The 24,186-nt window shown below is 44.6% G+C and overlaps 2 protein-coding genes across 2 annotated transcripts; one reads left to right on the top strand and one right to left on the bottom strand.

The window, feature by feature from the left end:
• The first annotated feature begins 81 nt into the window (after positions 1–81).
• Positions 82–13,396, top strand: NSMCE1 (NSE1 homolog, SMC5-SMC6 complex component). Its single transcript, XM_061994166.1, has 8 exons — positions 82–355; positions 4,223–4,366; positions 6,296–6,417; positions 7,588–7,665; positions 8,937–9,083; positions 10,150–10,266; positions 11,684–11,804; positions 12,230–13,396. The coding sequence occupies exons 2-8, from the start codon at positions 4,249–4,251 to the stop codon at positions 12,286–12,288; spliced, it is 762 nt and encodes a 253-aa protein (XP_061850150.1). The 5' UTR covers positions 82–355; positions 4,223–4,248; the 3' UTR covers positions 12,289–13,396.
• Positions 13,397–13,455: 59 nt separating this feature from the next.
• Positions 13,456–23,779, bottom strand: KDM8 (lysine demethylase 8). Its single transcript, XM_061994165.1, has 7 exons — positions 23,255–23,779; positions 22,823–22,989; positions 21,411–21,543; positions 20,586–20,627; positions 19,470–19,619; positions 17,289–17,381; positions 13,456–17,191 (listed from the first exon to the last, which is right to left on the bottom strand). The coding sequence occupies exons 1-7, from the start codon at positions 23,747–23,749 to the stop codon at positions 17,027–17,029; spliced, it is 1,245 nt and encodes a 414-aa protein (XP_061850149.1). The 5' UTR covers positions 23,750–23,779; the 3' UTR covers positions 13,456–17,026.
• Between the last annotated feature and the right edge of the window lie 407 nt (positions 23,780–24,186).

Raw genomic sequence — 24,186 nt, 5'->3', positions numbered from 1 at the left:
GCGGCGCCGCCTACGCCGGGGCAGGCGGGGCTCAGGCAGGCCGCGCCCGCGAAGCCGGCATGCGCTCCCGGGGCGGGGAGGAGACGCCGCACCGGCGGGGTTGGTGGGGCTTGCGGGAGGGAGGACGATGTGGGCGGGATAGGAAACCGCCCCCTTTGGGACCGCACGAAACTGACGAGAGGACACGCGCTCCGCGCCCCCCACAACGGTCCCGACAAGGGGCGGGGCTGCCGCCTCCCGGAGCGATGGGCGTTGCTGGGCCCCGGCGCGGCCCGGGCTGCTGCTGAGGCCATCGCCGGCAGGCACGGGCGGCCATCGCCAAGCTGTCGAAAGCGAGGGCGCCGGGAGCCGGCAGGTGAGGCGGCCTGGGGAGCGGGGGGCCGGGAGGGCAAGGCCGGAGGCTGCGGTGAAGGTAGGCCGTGGGGGCGGCAAGGAGGCTGTTTCTCGAGCCTCAGTGGTGGGCTGCGGCTGGTGGCAGGCCCGATGCCGGGCGGGCGGTGGAGAGGCAGCGGCCGGGACAGGCTGGAGCACAGACAGAGCTGAGAGCGTCTGTGTGCCGGGGCGGAATGGAAGGGCAAGACTTGGAGAGGCTTGGCACACATCAGCGTTTCTCTTTTTGATCCGTTTCCGGGTCCTTTGGCTTGGGACCCATTAACGATTGTTTGGCTGCAGTGATACTTTTATTCTGATGTTTAGTGATGATTTAGTCTCTTATTTAGTTTATTTGACATGCGTTTGTTTAGTTCTGATGTTCTTCAGAACTTTTTAGGGGAGGATCTTATGTCCAAAGAAAGTTACACTCCAATTGGTGGAGTTATTACAATATGTTGATTCACAGTTGGTCTTTCCAAACTCCCTTGCTTTCTAGCATTCCGCACAGAGTGGGGGGAGTTAGGTGCAGCTAGATAAGGATTCTGGGATAAAGATGCAACGCTGGATGCATGGGGATCCTTCCCCAAAACCCAAAAGTACACGTTAAAACATGAATATTCAATGCTTTTCATGGAGTTATTTACCGTAAACATGCCTATTTCAGGAAACAATTACTCATTTCATGTTTATTTCTTCTGGAGGTCGTTTCACACTTCATAGCTTTTCATCTAGATGAGCTTTTCTTGCTTGCAGCTCTTGATGCATGTGTATTACTGGCTTGGTCTGAGTGATTTGTTATCACTTGTTTGGTGACACTCTGCTAGCTCAGTTAACTTAAACCTTGAACATCTGCTGGTATATCTTGGGCATTCTCTTTCTAGACAATGCTTTGTCAAACAAGGTTCTAAGGCCTTGAGAAACATTAACAGTCTTAAGAAACGATATACAGAAATTAGTAGTATCAGTCTTAAGAAACTAAACTGAAATACTTAAATAATTCAGTGGCTCCATTTCAATGTAGTAAGCAGAAGCAAATAACACAAAACTCTGTAAGGTGTTCTGTTGATTGTTATGTTTACAGCAGCACTACTTTGTTTCACAGAATCACAGAATGTTAAGGGCTGGAAGGAATGTTGAAAGATCATCCAGTCCAACCCTCCTGCCAGAGCAGGGCCACCTAGAGTAGGTCACACAGAAACTCGTGCAGATGGATTTGGAATGTCCCCAGAGAAGGAGACTCCACAACCCATCTGGGCAGCCTGTGCCAGTGCTCTGTCACCCTCACAGTGAAGAAATGTCTTCTTGTGTTTCTTTGGAACCTCTTCTGTTTCAGCTTGCACCCGTTGCCCCTTGTCCTATCTCTGAACATCACTGAGAACAGCCTGGCTCCATCCTGACACCCACTCCTTATGTATTTGTAAACATTGATGAGATCACCCCTCAGTCTCCTCTTCTCCAAGCTAAAGAGCCCCAGCTTCCTCAGCCTTTCATCATAAGGGAGATGCACCACCCTTCATCATCTCTGTGGCCTTGTGCTGAACTCTCTCCAGCAGCTCCCTGTCCTCCTTGAACCAGGGGCCCAGAACTTGACAAAGTATTCCAGATGTGGTCTCAAGAGGGCAGAGTAGAGGGGAAGGAGAACCTCTCTTGACCTACTAACTGCATCCATTCTAATACACCCCAGGATGCCATTGGCCTTCTTGGCCACGAGGGCACATTGCTGGCTCATGCTCATCCTGCTGTCCTCCAGCAGAACCCCCAGATCTCTTTCCCCTATCCTACTCTCTTAAGAGTTCATTCCCCAACCTGTACTGGTACATGGGGTTATTCTTTCCCAGATACAAGACTCTACACTCGCCCTTGTTGAATTTCATTAGATTTCTCTCTGCCCAAATTTCCAGCCTGTCCAGATCTTGTTGAATGGCAGCACGCCCTTCTGCTATCTCAGCCACTCTCCTTGGTTTCATATTGTCAGCAAACTTGCTGACAGTGCCATCTGTTCCCTCATCCAGATTGGTAATGAATATATCGAACAGTACTGGTCCCAGCACTGACCCCTGAGGGACTCCACTAGGTACAGGTCTCCAACTAGACCCTGCCCCACTGATCACATCTCTCTGACTTCTTCCCTTCAACCAGTTAACAGTCTACCTCACTACCTGATCATCCAGCTCATACTTTCTCAATTTTGCTGTGAGGATGCTGTGGGAGATGGTGTCAAACGCTTTACTGAAATCAAGATGAACCACATCCTCTGCACTACCACCATCTATCCACCTGGTTACATCTTCATGGAAAGGCAATCAAGTTGGCCAAACATGACTTCCCTTTGGTAAAACAACGTTGACTGCTTCTAGTGACCCTCTTGTCCTTTAAATGCCTGGAGACAGCACCCAGGATAAGTCGTTCCATCACCTTTCCAGGGATGAGGGTGAGGCTGACTGGTCTGTAGTTATCTGGCTCCTCCTTCTTGCCTTTTTTGAAGACTGGAGTGATATTTGCTTTCCTCCAGTCCTCAAGCACCTCTCTTATTCTCTATGACTTACTGAAGATGATGGAGAGTGGTTTAGCCATGACTTCCACCAGCTCCCTCAGCACCCGCAGGTGCATCCCATCAGGGCCCATGGATTTATGTACATCCAGATTGCACAACTGATCCTTAACCCAGTCCTCATCAACCAAACAAAACTCCTCCTTTAACCTGACTTCCTCTGGAGTCTGGGGCTCCTGAGGACCGTCTCCAGCAGTATAGACAGAGGCAGAGAAGGCATTCAGTAACTCTGCCTTCTCTGTATCCACTGTCACCAGGGCACCTGCCTCATTCAGCAGTGGGCCTACATTGCCTCTAGTGTTAGTTTTATCCGAAATGTATTTGAAGAAGACCTTCTTCTTGTCTTTGACCTCCCTTGCAAGGTACAACTCCAATGAAGCTTTAGCTTTTCTAGTTGCCTCCCTACATCCTCGGACAACAGTCTTATATTCATCCCAAGTGGCCGTCCCTTCCTTCCATGATCTCTCAAGGTATGACAGTGTTATCTGAAAAGATGATCCATGCCTGTTGTTCAATAAGCCAATCTATCTATACACAGAATCAACATATCGCTTTGTTTCTTGTCTGTGCAGAGACAGATGCTAGAAGATAGTTCCACAAAGCCAGCATACCCAACAGTACATCTTGCACTGTGTTTGTGTTGGATATTGGATAACACATATTGTTATTGTGTTTGGTGAGTCTTCCGCCCGGTAGTGTATTGCATCAGTCCTCTAGTACCTGATGAGGCAAGGGATTCCATCCTGATCAGTCTCTGATCCTTCTTCAAGAATGCAGCCATTACAAACCTTACATGTACAGTAACCAGGCCCACCCCATCAAGGTGTTATGATGCTCTGAGTGCAGTCTTCAGTGTGACTCCATCAAGTTGTTGATAGTGATCTCTACCCTTCCGGTAGAGAGACCTATTATTATTCAGGGACATCCTTAAAGAGACTGGCATGTCTATCCAGAGTCCATGTTTATTTCAATCAATACCATTTTAATATTAGTTGTAGCTACAAAGTACCTATGCCTAGTATGTACTGTTTTAATCTGTCTCCTACTGTCTTTCACCTGGTTACAGTAGCACAACACCTAAATGGTTTTATTCTGTAGCTAAAATTAAATGGACTTTTTTTTTTCTTTGCATCTTTCTCTTAGAATGTTAGTCAGCATCTGTATTCTGACAACAGCTTGGGAGATTTTTTTTCCTTGATTCAGTGTTGAAAGGTTTAATTGAAATCTTACCTATGCTTGGACTGTGTGTTTTTAGTTTGTGTGAACATGTGCATTAATTCCAGCTTATACCTCTTGCAGCGTTTGAAGCCTGGTGCAATATTGCGATGGCAGCTCAGATGACTGATGCTCATCGGCGGTTCTTGCAGGTCCTGATGTCCCATGGGATAATGGAAGGATCAGAGGCTAGAAAATTGCACAGGCACTGCTGTGAAGTCCATAAAGGTGTGTGTCTTAAAGAAAAAATTGGGAGTAGGAAGAACTATTTTTTTTCCTGGTGCAGCTTACAAAAAATTAGATTTCTGAAAAGCATCTTAAAAAAAGTGGTAAAACTTTACTGATGTGAATATTTTCTCTCTTTTTAAAAAGATAACACAGCAATGAGGAAACTAAGTTTTAATCATGTCAGGCTCATACAGACCACTTTTGAATTTAGCAAAGGTATTTTTGATAGGTTATACATGTTTTTACTGACAGTGATGAAAATCCAGAACGTTTTCCTTCATACCTATTTGGAAAGATTTCCTTTGGAATATAATATGAAGTGTATGCTGTTACCCATCATGGGTAAACCTGTCATATCTGACCAATGACATGGGCAGGCAGCTTTACTACGTGCTATACCAAACTGAGTTTTCTGGCACTTGTAAGAAAAATTTGGTTATATGCTGTCAGATCCGTTTGAAGTTCATGTTCAAACTTGAATGGTACAGAAATGTGTAATCATTTTGATAAGGATTGTTTCAGAGAGCTGCTTACAGATCACAGAGTTTCCTGTACATGCATAGCCAGAATATAAAGATTGTGAGTACTTAATGAGCAAAGATCACATTGGTTTGTGTACATCTAATCTGTTGACAGTAAATGACTTTTTCAGTAGTAAGGTATTTGAATAAAGTTTCCATCCAATCAGTTGCTATGGCTGCCTGTATAAGAGTTGTTTCACAAAGGTAAGTTCTAAGCTTATGCACACAGTAAAGGGCATTTATAATTTCTGCTGACTCTGGAATTGTAAATTGACCAACTTCTTAAGACATTAAAATTGTTAAGTGCAATTTATATCCCCTTTTTTTTTTCCAAGAAGATCTACTAGAGCAGCCATTCCTCTCACATTAAAATGTTACAGTTGTAGAAAAGATTCCCCTCTCCCCTGCCCTCTCTTCTTTCATCATACTCTCTTTTAGATCTGTCACTAACACTCCCTGGCTTTGATGTATGTAGAGCGTTTCTGACATGGCAATTTGACAAAATTACATGCACTGTACTATTATACTTTATTATTGCTCTTGCTGTTTGTTGGGTTTGTTCACTTGTTAAGTTTTATGTATCGGAATCATGAACTTTCTGGGCAGGAGCATCCTGTGACTGATCTGATCAGTGTTCAGTTAGTGATAACTGGTAGTATTTTTGAGACATCAGTTATTTTTTAAAAGTTATGAGCTGTTACTTAACTCTTTTTTTATTTTTAACCTGAGCCTGCTGAAGTCACTGACATAATTTTGTTTTGGGTGGAAACTCTTGGGGGCATGTGCTGTTGCTGTGCAAGCAAAAGCCATAGGATGTGCTTCTACAGAAGTAACTCCAAAGACCATCTTAATTATATCTGTGATAGGACTTCTGCTAGTATTTAATTTGTTTGTAGAACGTGACACAAGATACTAGCTGTGTTTCTACAACCCTAAAATGTTAAGTTTTCTGGTACATAACTTGATCATTTACATGCCATTAATTTGTGAAACATAACACAAAGAAACAATCATTTTTTTGTAAATAAAAGCAAGCAAGTATTTTTCTTTTATTGTGCATAATATTTTTTCCTGATTATGTTTTATTTCCAATTCAGCTTCGTTCAAGTCACTGTAATTAATAGATTAACATGGTGAGTTCCATACAGTGGGCCAGAATGTCTGGACTCTATAAACTCTGACTTTCAAGGAACCAAGCTTCTCTAAAGGCTCGTAGTCAGCAGCACAAGAGAATGGTGTGTCTGCTGAAAACAACAGACCTGTTTCAATTCTGCCTTACTCACTTTCATCTCTTTTACCTAGGAAAAAAATGTTTCAGCAGATAAACCACAAAAAACATAATAAGATCTGCCTGATGTGCAGCTGTTCGGTTCTTAATGTCTATGTGTTTTTCCTTACTTATTTTCAGTCTACTATGCACATGATAAACTGGATGATTTCATCAATACTATTAACAGCCATCTCGAGCCTCTGTTTATGCAGATCCGGAAAGGAAAGTCGGAGGATGATGGGAGACCACATTATGCTTTAGTGAGTATGTGATGTGTTGCCATTCCTTGTCTTGGCTTCTCATGACTAGAGCATGGATAGCAGAGGGAAGCCTCCCACGTCTCCAGCTTAAAATTAACCTTTGAATAATGTGCCAAGGTCTGCACACCTGCGAAACATCTAGCTCTATCTGTGCATAATGAACATAGAGGTGCCCTAAGTGACATCTTTGGATCTTAGGAAGATTGAGTTACCCAGGATCCTTTTCCTACAGTCTATCTATAACGGCACTATGATTTAAAGAAAAGAGAGGGAATTGGAACTGAAGGCTGTGTCTGCCAGCAGGCACATTACTCTTAGCAGTGTCTTGTGTGGTTTCTGTGGGGCTGTTCTGCTGACATCTGCTGTAGAAGCTACTTGTAGAACAGGGAAGTGGGAGGATAAGCTGCCAGCAGCCTTGGTGTGTGGCAGTGGAACATTGCAGCAACGACTACAGCAGTGTCTGATTTATTTTGGCTTAAGTGCTGAAGTGAGATTTCTTTTTCACAGGAGACTTTATTTCTCAAGAGGAATTTTAAAGACAGAAAATATGGAGAGTCCTCAAACTTTAGTTTTCTTTTTCTCTTACTCAAAAATCAATCTCGTATAAAAAGGTTGCTAAGGAATGTCCTGTAGAAAGTTTCCCTAGATGCTCTGAAATAAGCTTGTCAGAGAGGGAAGGTTATATAGTAATTTCAAGACCATACAGGAGGTATTCCAACATTAGCTGTTGCTTTTAACCTTTCTGTATTGTTTTGACAATTGAGCTAATCATAAATAGTAGTATCATGTGCAATAAGAATATGAAATATCATTGTTCACAGTGAAAAAAACCTTTATAATGTAGTTACTGCTACTGCCCAACACAGTATCTTGGTGTAATATATTATTTCTCCTGTATAGAGCTAATATTAGTTCTATATGGGGAGGTGGGATTGTTTAAGAGCTTGGACTGGGCAGAGGGAGCTGTGGAGAACAGGTGACTGAAAGATCAGGGGTAAAGAAAGAACTCGAGCACCACTGAGTGCCATCTTTAAGGAAGAGCCTTTTTCATGCCACTTAAAGAAATTATATCCCTGTTCATTATCCTAAATGTGATCTTTTTACATTTAAAGTTTAGAAATACAAAACCACTTTGATTTCAGTTTAAGTCTGGTTGGGTTTTTTTTGTAGGTGAACTTGGCAGAAACCGAAATAAGCAAAATGGCATCTGACTACACAGAAAATGAATTAGAATTGTTCAGAAAAACAGTAAGTATTTCAGTTACTAGTCAGTAGATCACATTATTGGTGAAGGTACCATCTTAAAATGAATGGAGATGTGGTTTAAAAACTAGTTACTGCTATACTTAAGTTTATTTCAATTTGAATGGGGGAGCGAGGATGGGAGCAAATGCAAGTAATGATTCCCTGTTGAAAGTCAGTTATCTGTAAACTGAAATCAGCAGCAGGGAATGTGCTTCTTGGAGGTAGTGACTTGACATACCTGCTTTTAGTTAAACACCTTTCTTCAGGATTTTCATTTGTGATTGCTGATTTTTTTTTGTCTAGTAATACACAGTAGATTTTAATGCTAGTAGCATACAAGTTTGATATGGTGGTGTGAATTGAAACCTTTGTCTGTTGTTATTCTTTGCTAATTAAGTCTGTGTTTAATGCTGCTTTTTAAACAAGAAAGCATACACTTGAGGATTTTTTCAAGTTCAAATAGAGCTATTGGGCCTAGAGTCCAGGACATCAGATGTCTGATTTCTTATGAACAACCACTACTGTAAGCCATGATCATAGCTATGTAACTTGCATGTTTTAGTGAGTTGTTCTCGTAGTGTCTTGAAGACTTAATTTCTTCAGCTACTCAACTTTTTATATTATCATTTTTTTGCACAATCATTTTTTTAATATAAACTGGAAAGAGAGGTGTATTGACAATTCTGTGACAGCTACAAAAGTCTACATGGATAGTAGCCAGAGATTTCCCAGCCCTCCGTCCATTATTGATGAAACACCTATACAGCCAGGTCAGCACTGCAGAGACAGCGTTGTTATGGCACAACTGTTATGGGCATCAAAACTCTGCATGCTGCTTATGATAATGAATGTTTGCAGTGAGAGATTCTCTGAAGATTAGTAATACTGCTAGAATCTTCAAGTGCCAGGTGAGTTCAGCAATACTAATGACTCTGGAGTGAACAAACTTACTTCAGTAGAAAGGTTTTAATTTCCTCAAAAAAACCTTGACAAATTGCAGATAAAAAGAAACAGATCTATCACCCCCATGTATGCTCACAGGTCCCTGAATGCAGCTTCATGGAGGTAGCCCTGTACAGTTCTATTTGTGGATAAGTTCTTTTGGCAAAGATTTAAGCTGTCAAGGTAACAATGATTGTTTCATCTTTTGGCCTTTGGAGTTCTGGTTCAATCTGTATCCTGTAGAGTATCTCATATGTATGCATGCCAAGAAGCTGTACATTACTATATTTATTGCTGCTTTTTGTAACAGTTAAAAATGTTTCTTTCCATAGATGGACCTAATCATTTTATCAGAAAATGGCTTTGCCTCTTCTACAGATATTTTAAACTTGGCTGACCAACTTAAGACAAAGAAAATGAAGAAAAAAGAAGCAGAGCAAGTGCTGAAAGTTTTTGTGGAGGACAGGTTGCTCTCTGAGGTAACTGCTGTATCTTTTCAACTGTTTAATAGGTCCAATTATTATTTAGGGACATGGTTGAGTGGTGGGCTTGGCAGTGGGAGGTTAGTGGTTGGACTTGACAATCTTAAAGTTCTTTTCCAACCAGAATAATTCTATGATGAGTTTCTTAAGGATGGGATAGCTGAAACTAGAGCTGCTCTTGAGGAATGATGGTAAAATGTTTTTCTTGGTTGTGTGCTTATTGTTGCTCCAGTGATTTTTTTTTTTTTTTTTTTTTAATTGCAGAAAAGGTTGTACATTTAAAAGGAAAAAATCCATGTGTAGGTCTATACAGAACAACATGGTTTCTAGTATCTGAGCTGGGTGGGTATGTTCATATAAGCCCGTGTAGTGACATACAGACAGCCTGTGTACACAACACCATGGCATACTGAAACTTGGAACAAGTGCTGGGGAAGGATTTTCAGGGTGTCAGTGCTCTTAGTTTCGTGTAGAATACCCTGAAAAGCAGTTATGACAAACATGTTGAAAACTCCTGTTACAGGAATGTGTGGGCCACTGTGTACATTTTTACTTTACCTCATGAGGGAGAAATTGAGACCACTTTATCATATGGACACTGCAGTTGCTTGCCAAGACAAATGAGACCTCAATCCCTTTCCTCCTGGATTTGGTGCATCAGAGCTTTCCAACCTGCTGCCATGCATTTACTTACGTAGAGTAATTTAGCAGAGATTTTCGAAGATGGCTTAAGCAGTAAATGCCTAGATTTTGCTGAAAACCATAGAATTTCCACTAATGTGCAAATGGAGAGTCCCAAAACTCCATGTCTTTAAGGAGAGCATGCTCAATTGTTCGTACCTTCCAAGGACTATATCTCTGTTAAAGGTGTGAGATCATTATTCTGATCCTCTAAACAAATTGGTGCTGCTACTTCAAAAGTCTTTCAGCTTTGCATTCTATCAGTGTCAGCATATTAGTTTCACAATGGCAGAAAAAAGTGGATGTCAAATGGTGGTTAAAGTGAAAAAAAAAGGTAAAAGGAATTAAAAGAAATTCCTTGTCTTGACACATTTTTCCTTAGAGAAATGGAGAATACACTCTGCATACTCGCTGTATAATCGAGATGGAACAGTATATTCTCAACAACTACCAAGATGTGGCAAGGAAGTGTAACATCTGTCACAGCCTGGCCATCCAGGTAATGTTTGGTTTATTACCTCAGTAGGCATCTGCCAATACACTTATGTGGTTATTGCTGAAATTTGTGATGCTTTCCTTTGAGTATTAGGCAGGTCTTGTAATCTGGTAATGCTGCCCAGTGATACAAAGTTTTTTTTTTCCTTTTTTTTCCCCCCAGTGTATATATTTTATCTTCCGTCTTTGAAACAAAGCCCTTGTCTTGGAGCAGTATCTCCAAGTATCAACTTGGAAAAATTGAACTCACCCAATGGGGAACATTACTGTGCTGTCTCACTTTCCAAAGCCCCAGCAGCCTAGAGATGAATCCTTAAATAGGCCTAACAGTCAAGTGTTAGCTGTCTTATCTTTGGACCTTACAAATAGCAGTCTTCATGGGACACATGTTCATCTTTGGTCCTGGGATTTTGGTTCAGGAATTGCTTTTGTCTTGGACTTCAGAATGAACCTGTCTATTTTTGTATAGCATGCTAAAGCACTGTATTTTGATAGTTGGTGAGTTACCAGTTCAGTCATGCATAAGTGGTTATAGCCCAAACTATTCCAAAACTACTGTGTTCTCTTGCTCCTTCACCCTAGATCTTCTCATCTCCCCAACTACCATGCATCCATGTTACTTTTTCCATCTGTCTAGGTTTTAGCTGGGATACAGTTAGTAGCTAGTACAGGGTTCCATTTTGAATGTGTGCTGATAATACAGGGATGTTTTAGTTATTGCTGAGCAGGACTTCCATAGTGTCAAGGCTTCTGCTTTTCACCCTGCCCTGCCAATGAGGAGCTGGCCAGCACAGCTGACTCAAGCTAGCCAAAGGGCTATCCCATACCACAGAATGTCACACCCAATACAGAAATTGGGGGGAGTTGGTGAGGAAGGGCAGATTGCTGCTCAGGCATTGAACAGCAGATGAGCAGCAATTGCATTGGGCATCACTTGGGTTTTTTTTCCCCTTTTTTAAAAAAGTGTCTCTTTTTAAATGTTCTTTTCCTTATTTAGTATCATTAATTTTTATTCCATTTTAATTAGTAAATGGCTCTTAACCCAAGAGTTTTGCTTTTTTTTTTCCCCTGATTCTCCTCCCCATCCCATTGTAGGGGATGTAAGAGAGCAGCAGCGTGGTATTGTTACTGGCCAGGGTTAAACCACAATACCATCCCAAGTGGTCTCCTTTATTGCACCCAAATTGCTCAATGTTGTTTGTCTGTCAAGCTAAATTTTGTCCATATGGGGAAATGCTATTTCCTAGTTTACAGGAAAGTACTTATAATTTACCACCTTTGACTTCTGTAACCACCAACTGTACTGTGTGACTCATTCTTTGGAATAAAGCATTGTATATCTGCTGCCCTTTGTAATGATTTTATATTAAAGGGAAGGATGGGTTTGGGATTTTTTTTTTAATCAATGCCTCTGATTTCAGAGCCTAGTATGTGACTCCTGTGGAACTGGAATGCATTTACCTTGTGTCAGAATGTACTTCAGAGCTCAGGCTGAACCACGCTGCCCACAGTGTAATGATGTCTGGTCTTGTGACATTCCAGGTACCAAGAATGGACTGTGATATTTGTGGCACTGTCTGTATTACTCGTAACTGTAGCTGAGTACCAGTTAGTTCTGACTTCAGTTTAAGTTTCACACAGGCAACATTGAGCCCTGAAAGTGCAAGGATTGTGCTTTGTGGTCACTACCAGACCCTGTGCATATTGTTTCTAATAACATAAAAATGTGGAGGGGTGTGGAGCACGGGAGCAGATGGGGGACAGACACGAAACATGACAATACTTCTGGAAATACTGAGCTTCTGAGAGCAGCAAAATCTCTTTGAAATTCCTCTATTTAATCAGAGAAAATGGACATTCTGAACAAGCAAAGAGGAATATTTAAAGCATTCTAAAAATCTGAAGGTTATAAAAATACCATCTTTTTTATGCGTTGTTAATGAACCTTACTTTTGCTTTCTTTACAGGTGTGAGTCGGGTAGACTCCCAGTCACCATCAACAACAGGAAAGCTGAGAAGAGCCTAATTCTCAGCACTAGATGATGCTAGGAAAATTTGCTTTCAGTGAAATCTTTTTTTCCCACTCCTGTAAAACAGCCAGACTGTACTGTATTCATTAGTAACAGTGCATTGTTCAGTGTACTTTTTTTTTTTCCCTAAAGTTTTAAGAATCTTGCAATAAACTATCATTGCCCTTCCTAATGTCTTTGTTCACAGTTACACCTGCGCAGATTTCTTGGAGGCTGTTTTGTATGCATGGTTCTCCACGTTCTGCAGTTGCAACTCTTCAGTGCATGTTTGGGAAAGAACGATACAAACACTTTCAGTCAGTCCTGCAAGCTGATCTATGCAGGTGAACAATCCAAAGAAGCCTTTCTGAGCAACAGCATTCCCTGTGTCATGGGTTTCTCTGGAGGCGTTTCTGGTAATAGGGAAGAGGCTGTAAAGATGGCTCTAGTAAGAAGTTGCTCAAAACTTCCTGTGGCTTTGAGCCAGACCCACTTCTGGGGCTAAGCCAAATGGGTGCCTCCACAGTCACTTTTTAAGAAGCCAGAAGAAGAAGAAGGTTCTTCCTGTTCTTTTTTTTTTTTTTTGTGGGTGGTGGTGGAAGGAGAGAAAAGCAGCCATATGGACCCCAAGGTCAGTGAGGGAAGAGAGGAGCGATGTGCTGGAGCACAGACCCTTCTGCATCATGAGATGGCACCTGTCCCCCTGCAGCCTGGGAAGAGTGGTGAAGCTGAGATTTGTTGGCAGTTCATGGAGGACCCCATACCAGGGGTAGTGACTAAGCCCAGAGGAGGCCACTGGCAAGGACTCGCCCCAGAGAGGTTTGTTAAGGACTGTGTGGGAGGGACTCCATGTTGGAGCAGGGGAAGAATGCGAGGAGTCCTTGTCTGAGAAGGAAGCGGCAGTCTGTGAGAGACTGACCACATCCCCCATTCCCTACCCCACCCTTCTGAGCCATTGAGGGGGGAGGAGGTAGAGATGTTGGGAGCACTGAGCTGAGCCCAGGAAGAAAGGAGGGATGGGAAATCTTAAAGTGCTGGTTGTAACTTTCTCATCATTCTGCTGTTCCTTTTGCTTTCTGTCCTGTTTCTAGTAGGTAGTAGAATAAACTTTTCTTACTTTTCTAAGTAGTGGACTGTGTTTTGCCTGGAACCATAACTGGCAGGGAGCCCTCCCTGCCCCCTCCCTGCCCCCTCCCTGCCCCTGTCTCCATCCACAAGGTCTTTGGTTATTGTTTTTTCTTTCCATCTTGGTGAGGCCTTTGCCACCATAAGGAGAGAGAAGGTGGATGCCGGGGGGTGGTTCAGCGAGAGGTGCTTTGTTGCCAGCTGGGTCCGAAGCACAACACTGTACTGTTTCAATTGCACAACTGAAACAGGCCTTCAAGTAGGTGAAAAATCAAGGTAGTGATTGAAGTCTCACTAAGAGTGCTGGCTATTTGCTCTAGGATGAGAGTTTGAACAGCTGGCATTGTTGCTTGATTTTGGTCCCTTCTTTAGTGTCATGGATTTCTGTGGAGCTGGATTTTGCTTGATAAGCGTGAGAGGAGGCTGCAGTGCTGCCCTTGTAAGCAGCTCTCCAAACATCCCCTGGCTCAGAGGCAGACCCACCTCCAGCCTGGTGGGACCAAACTGGCACCTCTGCTATTACTATTTAAGAAGGGAAATCTGCAGCAGGAGGTGGAGGAATGGTACAAAATGGAGACCACATGGATCCCACAGTCAGGGGGAGCAGCAGCCAGACCAGAGACCCCGCTGCAGCCCATGGTGAGAACGCAGGCTGTGCCCCCGCAGCCCATGGAGGGCAATGGCAGGACTGAAAGCCACCAGCAGCTCTGGGTGAGCGCACCTGGACGGGTAGGAGACTGTGTGAGGAGGCGGCCATGGCGCAGGCTGTGCTGGAGAGCCTGCAGGCCCGAGAGATCCACACAGGAGGCAGAGAGGAGCTGCAGCACTGGGGCTGAACACATGTTGCAGCAGCCTGTGCAGCGCTGCCTGGTGTGTGAGGGACCCTGCGCTGTGGAGCAGGGAGGACCTGTGAGGAGTCCATCTGCCTTGAGAAGAGACAAATGGCACAAGCTATCAGGAAAAGACTGACTGAAACCCCCATTCTCTGCCCCCCTGAGCCTGGGGGAAGAGGTAAAGACATCAGGATCAGGGCTCTGAGCCCCAGAAAAGAAGGGTGAGGGGAAAGTGGTCCTAAACGACTGGTTGTAGTCTTCATCATCCCGCCACTCTGGGTTGTTTCCTGTTCATTATGGTTTTGGTTGTTGGTGGATGTCGTGGTTTGGCCCAGCTAGCACAGCAGCACCACCACAGTCTCTCGCTTGGTGCCCCCATTCACCCCCACCCTCGTTAGGATGGCGGAAGACCCAGTGAAATGGGAGCAAAAAGGTAAGCAAGATTGTTGTAAATTAAGACAAGGGCAGGGAGGGCTCGCTGCAAATTACAGTTCTGGGCAAAACAGACTCCAGTACTCAACTTAGAGTGGAAAGTAGGAAAGTTTATTCTACAAGAAACAGAATGGAATAAAAGCAAAAAGAGAGTAGGATGATGAGAAAATTACAACCAGCACTTTAAGATCTCCCTCCCCCATCCCTCCTTTCCTCCCAGGTCACTGCTCCAGATGTCTCTACCTCCTCCCCCCTCAATGGCTCAGGGGGGCAGGGAGTGGGGGATGCGGTCAGTCTCTCACAGCTGGGCTCTGCTGCTTCTGTCTTCTCAGATGAGGACGACTCCTGGCATTCTTCCCCTGCTCCAACACGGGGTTCCTCCCCCAGGACACAGTCCTTAACGAACTTCTCTGGTGTGGGTTGTTCCCAACAGCTGCGGCTTCTGCCCATACAGGGTCCCTCACACAGGACACAGTCCTTGGTGAATATCTCAGGCGTGGATTCTTTGCCACAGTTGCAGTTTCTGCAGTTACAGAGTCCCTCTCTCGGGACAAGGCCTCTTCTGGGCATAAGTTTAATGAGCTGCTTTGTTGTGGGTTCCTCCCCACAGTTACAGCTGTGGATATTGGGTCCCTCCCACAGGACACGGCCTGCTCCGGCCATAGTTTTAAAGAAGAAAATCACTGCCCCTGGCTCGGGGGGATCTGCAGTGAAGTGGTTGGGTTCCCCCCACGGGACACGGCCTCCTCCAGCCATAGTCACTGTCCCTGGCTCGGGGCCTTTAATGAAGTGAATCACTGCCCCTGGTCTGGGGTCAGCTTTAGCAGAATGAGTCTCTGCCCCTGATACGGGCTCATTACCAAAATGAGTCTCTACCGCCGATGCGGGGTCTTTAAAGAAATGAAAATAAATCTCAGCTTCACCAGCTCTCTCCACAGAATGCAGGGGAGTCTCTGCTCCAGCACACCTCCTCCTCTCTTTCATAACTGACCTTGGAGTCCACATGGTTGTTTCTCTCACTGTTCCTACTCCTTGCACCACCACCAGCCAGAAATAAAAGAAGAGGCAGAGAAGAAGGAAGAAGATGGAGGAAGAAACCTCCTCTTCTGGCTTCTTCTTAAAAAGTGATCATGGAGGTGTCTAATTGGCTCAGCCCCATAAGTGGGTCTGGCTCAGAGCTGGGGAGAGTTGCGAGCAACTTCTTACAGGAGCTATCTTTACAGCTCCTTCCCCATTACCAGAAAAGGCTGTCACGTCAAACCATGACAGTGGATTGATTTCTGTTTTCTTCCACAAGCTGAGTAGTCTTGTCCATTTTGCCTGGACCATAAACACAACTGAGCCCTCCCTGCCCTTAGGGGGTACCAAAGGCCCTTGGTACTTAGAGCTAGTCGTGGTCCTTTGTTCCTAGGTGGGTTTAGACATTTAGACACAGAAGAGTTCTGCTGTGAGCGCAAGTCACAGTCAGCTATGGTCAGTAAGAAAGGGAATGTTCCAATTGCCAAAGCAATTGGAAAAGAGTAGGACAAGACTTTTGGGGCAGTGCCAGATTCTGTCTGCAAAGTGTTTGGGGGAGAAAAAAATAAAGGTATCATCTTAAGATTCTTTTAGTTTTGAGCATTAGCCCTTCACTCTCCAGTTTTATGTAAGGATGCTTCTTTAAGAGTGACCTGAAAAAAACGACAAGGACTAGATTTGCCAGATACCAGGATGAAACAGCAGCCTATCTTTTCCTCAGTAGAAATGTGTGACACTGCAGAAAGCAGCCTGTCAGCAGCTGAGCTGATTGTTAATCAAAGTATGATTAAGTTTCTGTTTATTTAACTGCAATTAAACATACAGATTAACTACAACGAATGATGTTCCTAGGCCTTAACACCTGTAAGTTCTTCCATACAGATTAGCATCTTACTGTCTTGGGCCTTTGGGTAGCATCATCCCTCACTTTTTATAAAACTCCCAATGTTTACTTTATTACATCGAAGTAGAAAAGAGCACTAAGCTGATGATAACACAATTTGAAGTAAGAGTCCCAGCAGTGCCTGTACATGAAGGTAGTTCAGATGTACACACACACACACAAGATGACCTAAGAGATGCTCTCCGAGTCCATATCAGAAAGATGTACAAAAATAAAGTGGCTGTAGCATCTTCTTTCCATTTACCCATCCCAATTCTTTCACCGTACTGAAGCAAGAGTGTGTGGGCTTTTGTTTTGTTTTTTTTAATCCACCTCTAACCTCTGGACAGTGAAGAACAGTCTCACGCTTAAAAGGAATTCTTTTCTGAGAAGATGCCAGATGCTACTTGTTTCTGAATTTTAGTTCCTGTTACAATGCTAACAGACTTTCTGCATGCTTCAGAGCTATGACCACCAGAAACTGACAGAGAAGCTGATATCGAGCGATCGTACATAGTGCCAATATTTAACTGGAATAAACAGAACCTGTCCAGGCATCAGAATACAGGACTGAAATGCAGCCTTTCTGAAATTGGGAAACTTAACTAAGTCAGGATCTTCGACATCAACCTATAAAAACCAAAACAATCATCAGCAGAATGTCTTTACTCAAATATGATTTGATAAAACAACATGACTGGTATTAAACTTTCAGGCAACTATTTACCTGACTAGTGTTGTGAAGAATGTGGCTTTCATGGGGGTACAGGTTTTCTGAATCTTGTGGTGAATACAGCTGGATATACTTCCTTCCAAACACCTGTATACATTACATATATACATATACATGTGTATATATTACATATAAATCCATATCCATAAATGTTTTCCATCTATCATTGACCCACACATTACTACAAACTGGGCTGCAGCTGGCATTTCACAGTAAAATACATCTGATGACAAGAATCACCATTATCTTTGTTAGTGATAAACAGACACTGCTATAATAAAAAGTTAAAACAAATCAGTCTATTGGAATGCAAGTAGCTGTTCACATGGAGCAGGTGAGGATTTGAAATACCTGGAAACCTTTAACCAAATTACTTCAAATTTGAAGTTTAAGGGACCAAACTGATACAGTTATTTGGGCTCTCCACAGCTAGGAAGTAATCAGAAGAACTGAGAATAAGGAGATTGTCTTCAGGCAGCACACATCAGCAGGAAGAGTTACCAGCACTAAGTGACCTTTAACTCTTATTTTTGTGTCTTCATTAAATTAGGCCTTTTGTTGGAGCGCTAATTGAAAGACTAGAATTCATAAGGCAAGTGGACTGACTGACCTGGACGCTACACTGAATTGCAAATGTAATTACCAGTGCCTAGAATAAAGTGGCAGAATAAACAAGAGTCAAAGCTGATTCCTGCACTGCTACCAGTGGAACGCCTGCAAAAGGCCTAAGGTGAATGCTCGTGCTGCACGTGCCAGGATTCAGGATTTCTCCAGGGTCCAGGCATAACCCTATTTGTTTGGAACTATCACATTAAAGAGTAAATCAGCACCCCAAGTAACCTTGGACTGGCATGATGTACCAAACTATTCCTAACCAAGCTGCTTTTCCTGCATGTTTTGAAAACTTAATAGTACCCAATTTGTGATGCGAGATGTTCAGCTTCTTGCATCAAGGACAGCATAGGAATATATTCTAAATGCTAGACAAGTATCAATGTATTCCTGCCCTGTTTTACTCTTCACTATTGCTGACTAAACTACCAGAGCATTGATCTGAATAACTATGGCTGTCCATGTGTTTTTGGATACCTTCCATACCCCAAGGGATCATGGATATTAATTTACAGCTCTAGAAAACTCAAGGAACAAGTGTTACGTGATATTCTTGGTGATGCATGGAAGCAACGAAAATATTGGTTCTGTTGTCTGAACCCTTGAAGTTTTTTTGTTACCTGGACTGCCATGAGCTATTAATGGGGAGAACACAAATTCTGGGGAGAACACAAGTTCTGAAGTTTGTAAGGAAAGTGTATTTTTTTCAGTCCCATAACTTCCAACCAAGAAAATCCCACCTTTACTCTGTGTGTGGGTGTGTGGGTGTGTGTGGGTGTGGGGGTGTGGGGGTGTGTGTGTCTGTCTGTGTGTGTGTGTCTGTCTGTGTGTGTGTGTCTGTCTGTGTGTGTGTGTCTGTCTGTGTGTGTGTGTGTCTGTCTGTGTGTGTGTGTGTGTCTGTCTGTGTGTGTGTGTGTGTCTGTCTGTGTGTGTGTGTGTGTCTGTCTGTGTGTGTGTGTGTGTCTGTCTGTGTGTGTGTGTGTGTGTGTGTGTGTGTGCGCGCGCTCACCACAAATGACCCCTGGATGTTACTGTTACCCTGCACTAAGCTGTGACCAAAAAGCCTACCAACTAGTACCAATGAGGTCACACTGCAAACATTGCTTCATCTGACTCTTCATGCATGCACAAGTAGATATTTTTCTGGGTAATTGGAAGTGCATTAAAGTACACACCTAAGCCTACCCCAAAATCTTGCCTCTCACAAAAGGAAGTTCCTTACAACACTATGCCAGGATCCAGGTTCTTCCCAGCTCTGTTACAAACTCCTTGTGCAACCCTGTAAAAGCTACTTCTTGTGACTTCCATTTATCATCTGTAAAATGAGGGTAAATGATGGTCTGTCTCAATCTCAATGGGCCTACAAGATTACATTAAGCTGCAGGAATGACAAATGCAACAGAAAAGCACAATGTCTGCATATTTCAGTTTAGATCTGCATATCCTCCATCTTTCAATTGTTCATCGAGTCATCTGCTACCCTCAGCTGTAACACTTAGATACCATAAGCTTTTTTGCTAGGTATAGCACTAGTAACATGTGTAAAGTAACCAGAGTACAGACCTGAACTAAAAAGTTTTGCTGTGGATCCTGATGAAGAGGTGAGACAGTGCCTTCTGGGCCAAACCAAGCGTTAATGGTGATGTCATCTTCTTCTCCTTCCCCCAGGCAGCAGTAGTCAGGGATCCTGATATCTTCTTTCAATTCTGGGATCTATGCCCATAAACAAATACACATTAAAAGAGGTATGTGCTGGCTTGCCAGATGTATGCAATTCATAAAACAGAGAACAAAGATTTACACAAAGAACACAAATGATCTGCTTGCCCAGCAAATGCAGGACAGAAGTAGCTAACTGCTAGGAATCTGCAGGAAATATCCCCACACTCTCTTATCCTAGCAAGGAGATTCTGCTGGAAAGAGAGGTGGGAGAAAGAGCAGGGCTTCTCATTCTTCAGAGACCCTTTAACAGAAATCAGAGAAACTCTCAAGAATAAGTAGGTTTGCTGTTCACAGGAAAGGAGCAAACGATCCTTTATGTACTAAGCTTGATTCTCTGTGAGATTCCTTTCTGTGTCTCTCACTAACTTAATCTGTGGTTAGCTGGAATGACATTTCACAACGTGGTGAATGGATCACCACTGAGGACTGTTTCCTGTCCAAATCTCTTCCCTGACTTACATATTCTTTGGGGAAATAATTTTGGTTGGAAAAGACCTTTAAGATCATCACGTGAAACTGCTAACCTCACACTGCCAAGTCCTCCAGTAAACCACGTCCCTCAGCACCTCATTTATGGGTTTTTCAAATATTTCCAGGGATGGGGACTCCACCACCTCCCCGGGCAGCCTGTGGCAGCGTCTAACAACCCTCTCAGTGAAAAAGTTCTTCCTTATCTCCAATATAATTTAAATGCTGCTTTCCAAGCAATGTTCCTGTAAGTATATGCTACATTGTACTGAAACAGCACTAAGACTGAGTGTCTTCACCTCTGGAATGTCTTTCAGTCAAATGGAACAAATCCCTCTTTTGCTCCAAAGTATGGGAGCAGCAACTTGAGAAATACTGTGAATTCTCCATAGGCCCCTCCATCTACTAGAGCTGACATCCTTAGGGATGACTTGTGCTACAAAGGGAACACTTGACAGCAGGAAGATAGAAATACTCACTCAGTTTTACCTGATCAAAAAGCTGGTGCTGCGCAAGGTATCCTACACTGTTCTGAAATTACAAGAGAAAGAAAAAAAATGCACAGTGATGTACAGGGTAAGACTTCTCAGTCAGTTAATTTACTTATAGCTAACATCCAACGTCCTATTTCAAAGTATTAGCATTGTTTCAACAGTTGTCTAGTTAGACTAAGAGTCTCATGAAACAGTAACTTAGAGCAACACCGAAAATGTAACAGCATAATATATCCTCACAGTCAATTAATTATCTAGTTACGAGTTCTTGGAAGAAGCCTGGCTGTTATCCTACAGTCTCGACAGTTCTGCTGTCAATCCTGTGACAACGCTCTCCATCTTTACAGTTAGACCCTGCTGGTGCAGACTAGTTCACCTTCACTCCCAGTACCTTGACAGTCTGCTCCAGACTACACCTCAGACCAATCTGCAATGGCAGATAGTCCTTCCTGCCAGAAGACTAGGAAACAGAAAGGAAGGCTGCAAATCCTCAGCTATGAAAGTAAAGCAGTTTAAAGCGGTTTAATAACTGAGAAGAACGATACCACTGGCTGAGGCTCCCTTAACCTTTGTTTAGGCTTTTGCTGCACAAGGTATCTATCCATTCATCAAATTCCAGTTGATGCACATTTGATTAGATATAAAAAAAAATAAAAATCAAACCTGGCTTGAAAATATGTCAAGATATTTTAATTCAGAGTTGTCCTTACAACACAGCGCCTTCCCTGACATCACCTCTAAGCGTGTTTCTTCTAAGCAGAAATTCTGCACCAGGAATCAATGCTGCATTTGGAGATGAAACCTAGCGAGAGTGACAGACCTCATTCACAATATACTGGTTGATGAAGTCACTGACAGTCATGAGCTTCTGAGACCATTCTTCATCTGTGTATCGGGAACCCAACTCCACGGGGACTGTGCGGCACCCTGCGACTTGACAAAAATAGTCCACGCTGAAATAAAGAAAGTCTCATTACCCTTTTGTACTGCTCTTAACAACTCTGAATGTAAGGCAATCAAAATCAAGCTGTTAAAAGTCCTAGTACTATGAGCTGCTTCTCTCTAAAACCAACCAGCCAGAGACAAAGGCTAGCAGAAAAGGATGCAAGCAGAGAGGAACAAGCAGTCGAGTTTATGTGTATCTTATGCCACAATCATCTGTTTTGTTTTAAAACCTTGTTCACCTCAGTTAACGATTGTTTTCTTATGAGCTAAGGAGATTTAAGCTGCCAGTCTCTCGCCTGCAGATGGCTAATCTTTTTGCTGCCTACTGCACATTTGCTAAATAAAATGCTGTATCTTGTTACCATTAACGCTAGATCAACTCTGTCAGTGCCAAATTCTGCATATAGGTGCCAGCAATACCCATCCCAGCTGAAGTCTGAGGAATTACTTTGATGGGTGGCATACATATCTCCATTGACAACAATATTAACTAAATGAAGTTAATATTTTCTTTTTAAGTGTCTGAGGTCAAGAAGTGGAGTACCTTCCCTGAGAAGGTACAGTTAATGTCAATTTTACCCTTGGCAGTGGAACAAAAGCAATCACTCAAATGAAGTGTGAGTAGTTTTTTCCCTCCTTTCCTCAGGAATTATAAGCTTTATCTCACAAATATTCTGTTCTCAGTACTGGACGCAATTGCTCCATTGTTTTCATTACACCAGCAGCATGATGTTACTACTCACTCCTGAATAGCTGTGTCTGAAACTCAACACTCAAACATGACACTAAATGAATAAACATCAGCACTTGTACTTGTGAATGAAAAAGTCAATCACACTTATTAAGGCATCCTTGAAATTCGCTTTCCACTGGAAGTTCTGAGACATCTGTGTCTGACACAGACTCATTTAAAATGCAAGTAGCTCACCAGAACAGTCAGCAATACATGTGGTTTCCAGCTGAGACACATCAACTTTCCAGTGTGCTCACTGGTTCACAGGGCTGAGGGCTGCCTTCCACTTCTCGCCCACCCAGGACTAAGTTTCTTTAGTGTACTGGAACGTTAACCATCCAATGCTCTGGATGGCTTGATGCACTTCCCTCATTTATGAAGCAATTTCTATAGAGCAAGGAAACATTGCAACAGGATGGTGCTGTCAACAAAGTCACTTCTCACGGCACCCATCTTTTGTAAAGTTCTCCACTGCTCTACGGAGTATCAAGACACTTGACACTGCACACACCTTTCACCCTTACTTGGACAGGGAAGAAAATTTTACATCTCACCTCCACTTCTTCATACACGGCCAGTGATCAATAGTTCCCTCTAACACTACAGGCTTCTGTGGAATTAGATAGTTGTCTCTAAAATGTTCCAGCGAAGGGCAGTAAAGGTGTGGGAGTGCATCTTCCGGCGGCACAACAGGGGCTGGACGGCAGTCGATCCGGACCCTCTGGAACAGGGACGCCCTGCTTCAACAGCTGCTAGCGAAGGCCTCCACGGCCGACCTCCCGGCCCACCTCCCCCTGCGCCGGGCCGCACGCTCCCGGGGAGCGCCTGACGGGAGAGGCCTGAGGGCATACAACGAGGCGGGCGAACGCCGGGGCGAGCCCATGGGGGCGCCGCCGCAAGGGTACGGGGCAAGGAGGGGTGGGGGAGCACCGGGTGAGGCGGCGGCAGAGGGGCCAGGCCGCCTCAGAGCCGCGCGCGGGCGGTACCTTGGCGCTGCCCTCAGGCGAGAGGCGCCGCTTCGCGCGGGGCAGCCGCATCTGCAGGACGCGGACGAGACGGGCGAGGACGTTGTCCAGAACGGAGGCGCCCATGAGCAGCCCCATGTCGCAGAGGCGGACGGCGGGCGCCAGCGGGCTGCCGGCAGCGACCTCGGCCAGAGCCCCAAAGAGGCAGCCGTAGGTGTACACCTGGCGCCAGGCCTTGCTGATCTCCCGCCACGGCCCCGCGTTCAGCTTCTCCCAGGAGTAGTCGCGCAGAACGTCGCCGAGGCGCCGCAGCGTCGCCGCCGTCGCCTCACACGGCCGTCCCTCCGCGCCATAGAGCAGCCCGCGCGCGCGCCGCAGCAGGGGCGGGATGCAGTCCTCCACCTCGCCGCTCAGCGCCAAGGTCAGCGCCTCCTCGGTGTTGGGTAGCAGCGCCCGTACCTCTGCCCAGAGCGCGGGGCTGGCGGCGGAATCCTCCGCGCCATCCACTGCCGCCATGGCAGCGCGGCCGTACGGGGCCTGCGCGGGCCTGAGGGGCGGGCTCTGGCGGGGCGGGGCGGTTGGTGCCCGGTGCCGGCGTCGGTCGCTAGCCCAGAGAGGGTGTCCGTCGGTGCCCGACTGAGGCAGAGTCCTGCGCAGTTCTTGGTGCTTCCCCGGGCCGCCTCCGTGCGCTGCCCCCGCGGCGGACGGAGTAGCGCACGGGGGTGGGCCAGGAGAGGGCCGCAGGCTTCAACCCCCTCGGGGTCCCGGCTGATCTCGGTATCGAGCGTCGTTACCTCTTTTTTACGGTTGCCCCTCCTCGGCTGATAATGGTAGCAGCCCCGGGCTGTGCTTGGTAGTGCTCTTCGTGATGTCTTTCGTTATACCTTTTCACAGTCGGGAGCCCCAGGGGTACCGCTGAGGGAAGGAGCAGTCCCCGCCCCGGGGTACCGCTG

This window comes from Colius striatus, chromosome 3 (assembly GCF_028858725.1).
Source record: "Colius striatus isolate bColStr4 chromosome 3, bColStr4.1.hap1, whole genome shotgun sequence".
NCBI lineage: Eukaryota > Metazoa > Chordata > Aves > Coliiformes > Coliidae > Colius > Colius striatus.
The sequence above is the reverse complement of the archived record's forward strand: the minus strand, read 5'-3'. Positions and strand labels throughout refer to the sequence as shown.

Coding starts and splice junctions, on each gene's coding strand:
- NSMCE1 (XM_061994166.1), top strand. CDS start 4,249: ATGGCAGCTCAGATGACTGATGCTCATCGGCGGTTCTTGCAGGTCCTG. Junction 6,418..7,587: donor GGAGACCACATTATGCTTTA/GTGAGTATGTGA, acceptor TTTTTTTTGTAG/GTGAACTTGGCAGAAACCGA. Junction 10,267..11,683: donor GTCACAGCCTGGCCATCCAG/GTAATGTTTGGT, acceptor CTCTGATTTCAG/AGCCTAGTATGTGACTCCTG.
- KDM8 (XM_061994165.1), bottom strand. CDS start 23,749: ATGGCGGCAGTGGATGGCGCGGAGGATTCCGCCGCCAGCCCCGCGCTC. Junction 22,990..23,254: donor CGCCTGAGGGCAGCGCCAAG/GTACCGCCCGCG, acceptor TCCCTGTTCCAG/AGGGTCCGGATCGACTGCCG. Junction 20,628..21,410: donor ACCAGTATATTGTGAATGAG/GTCTGTCACTCT, acceptor TTGTAATTTCAG/AACAGTGTAGGATACCTTGC.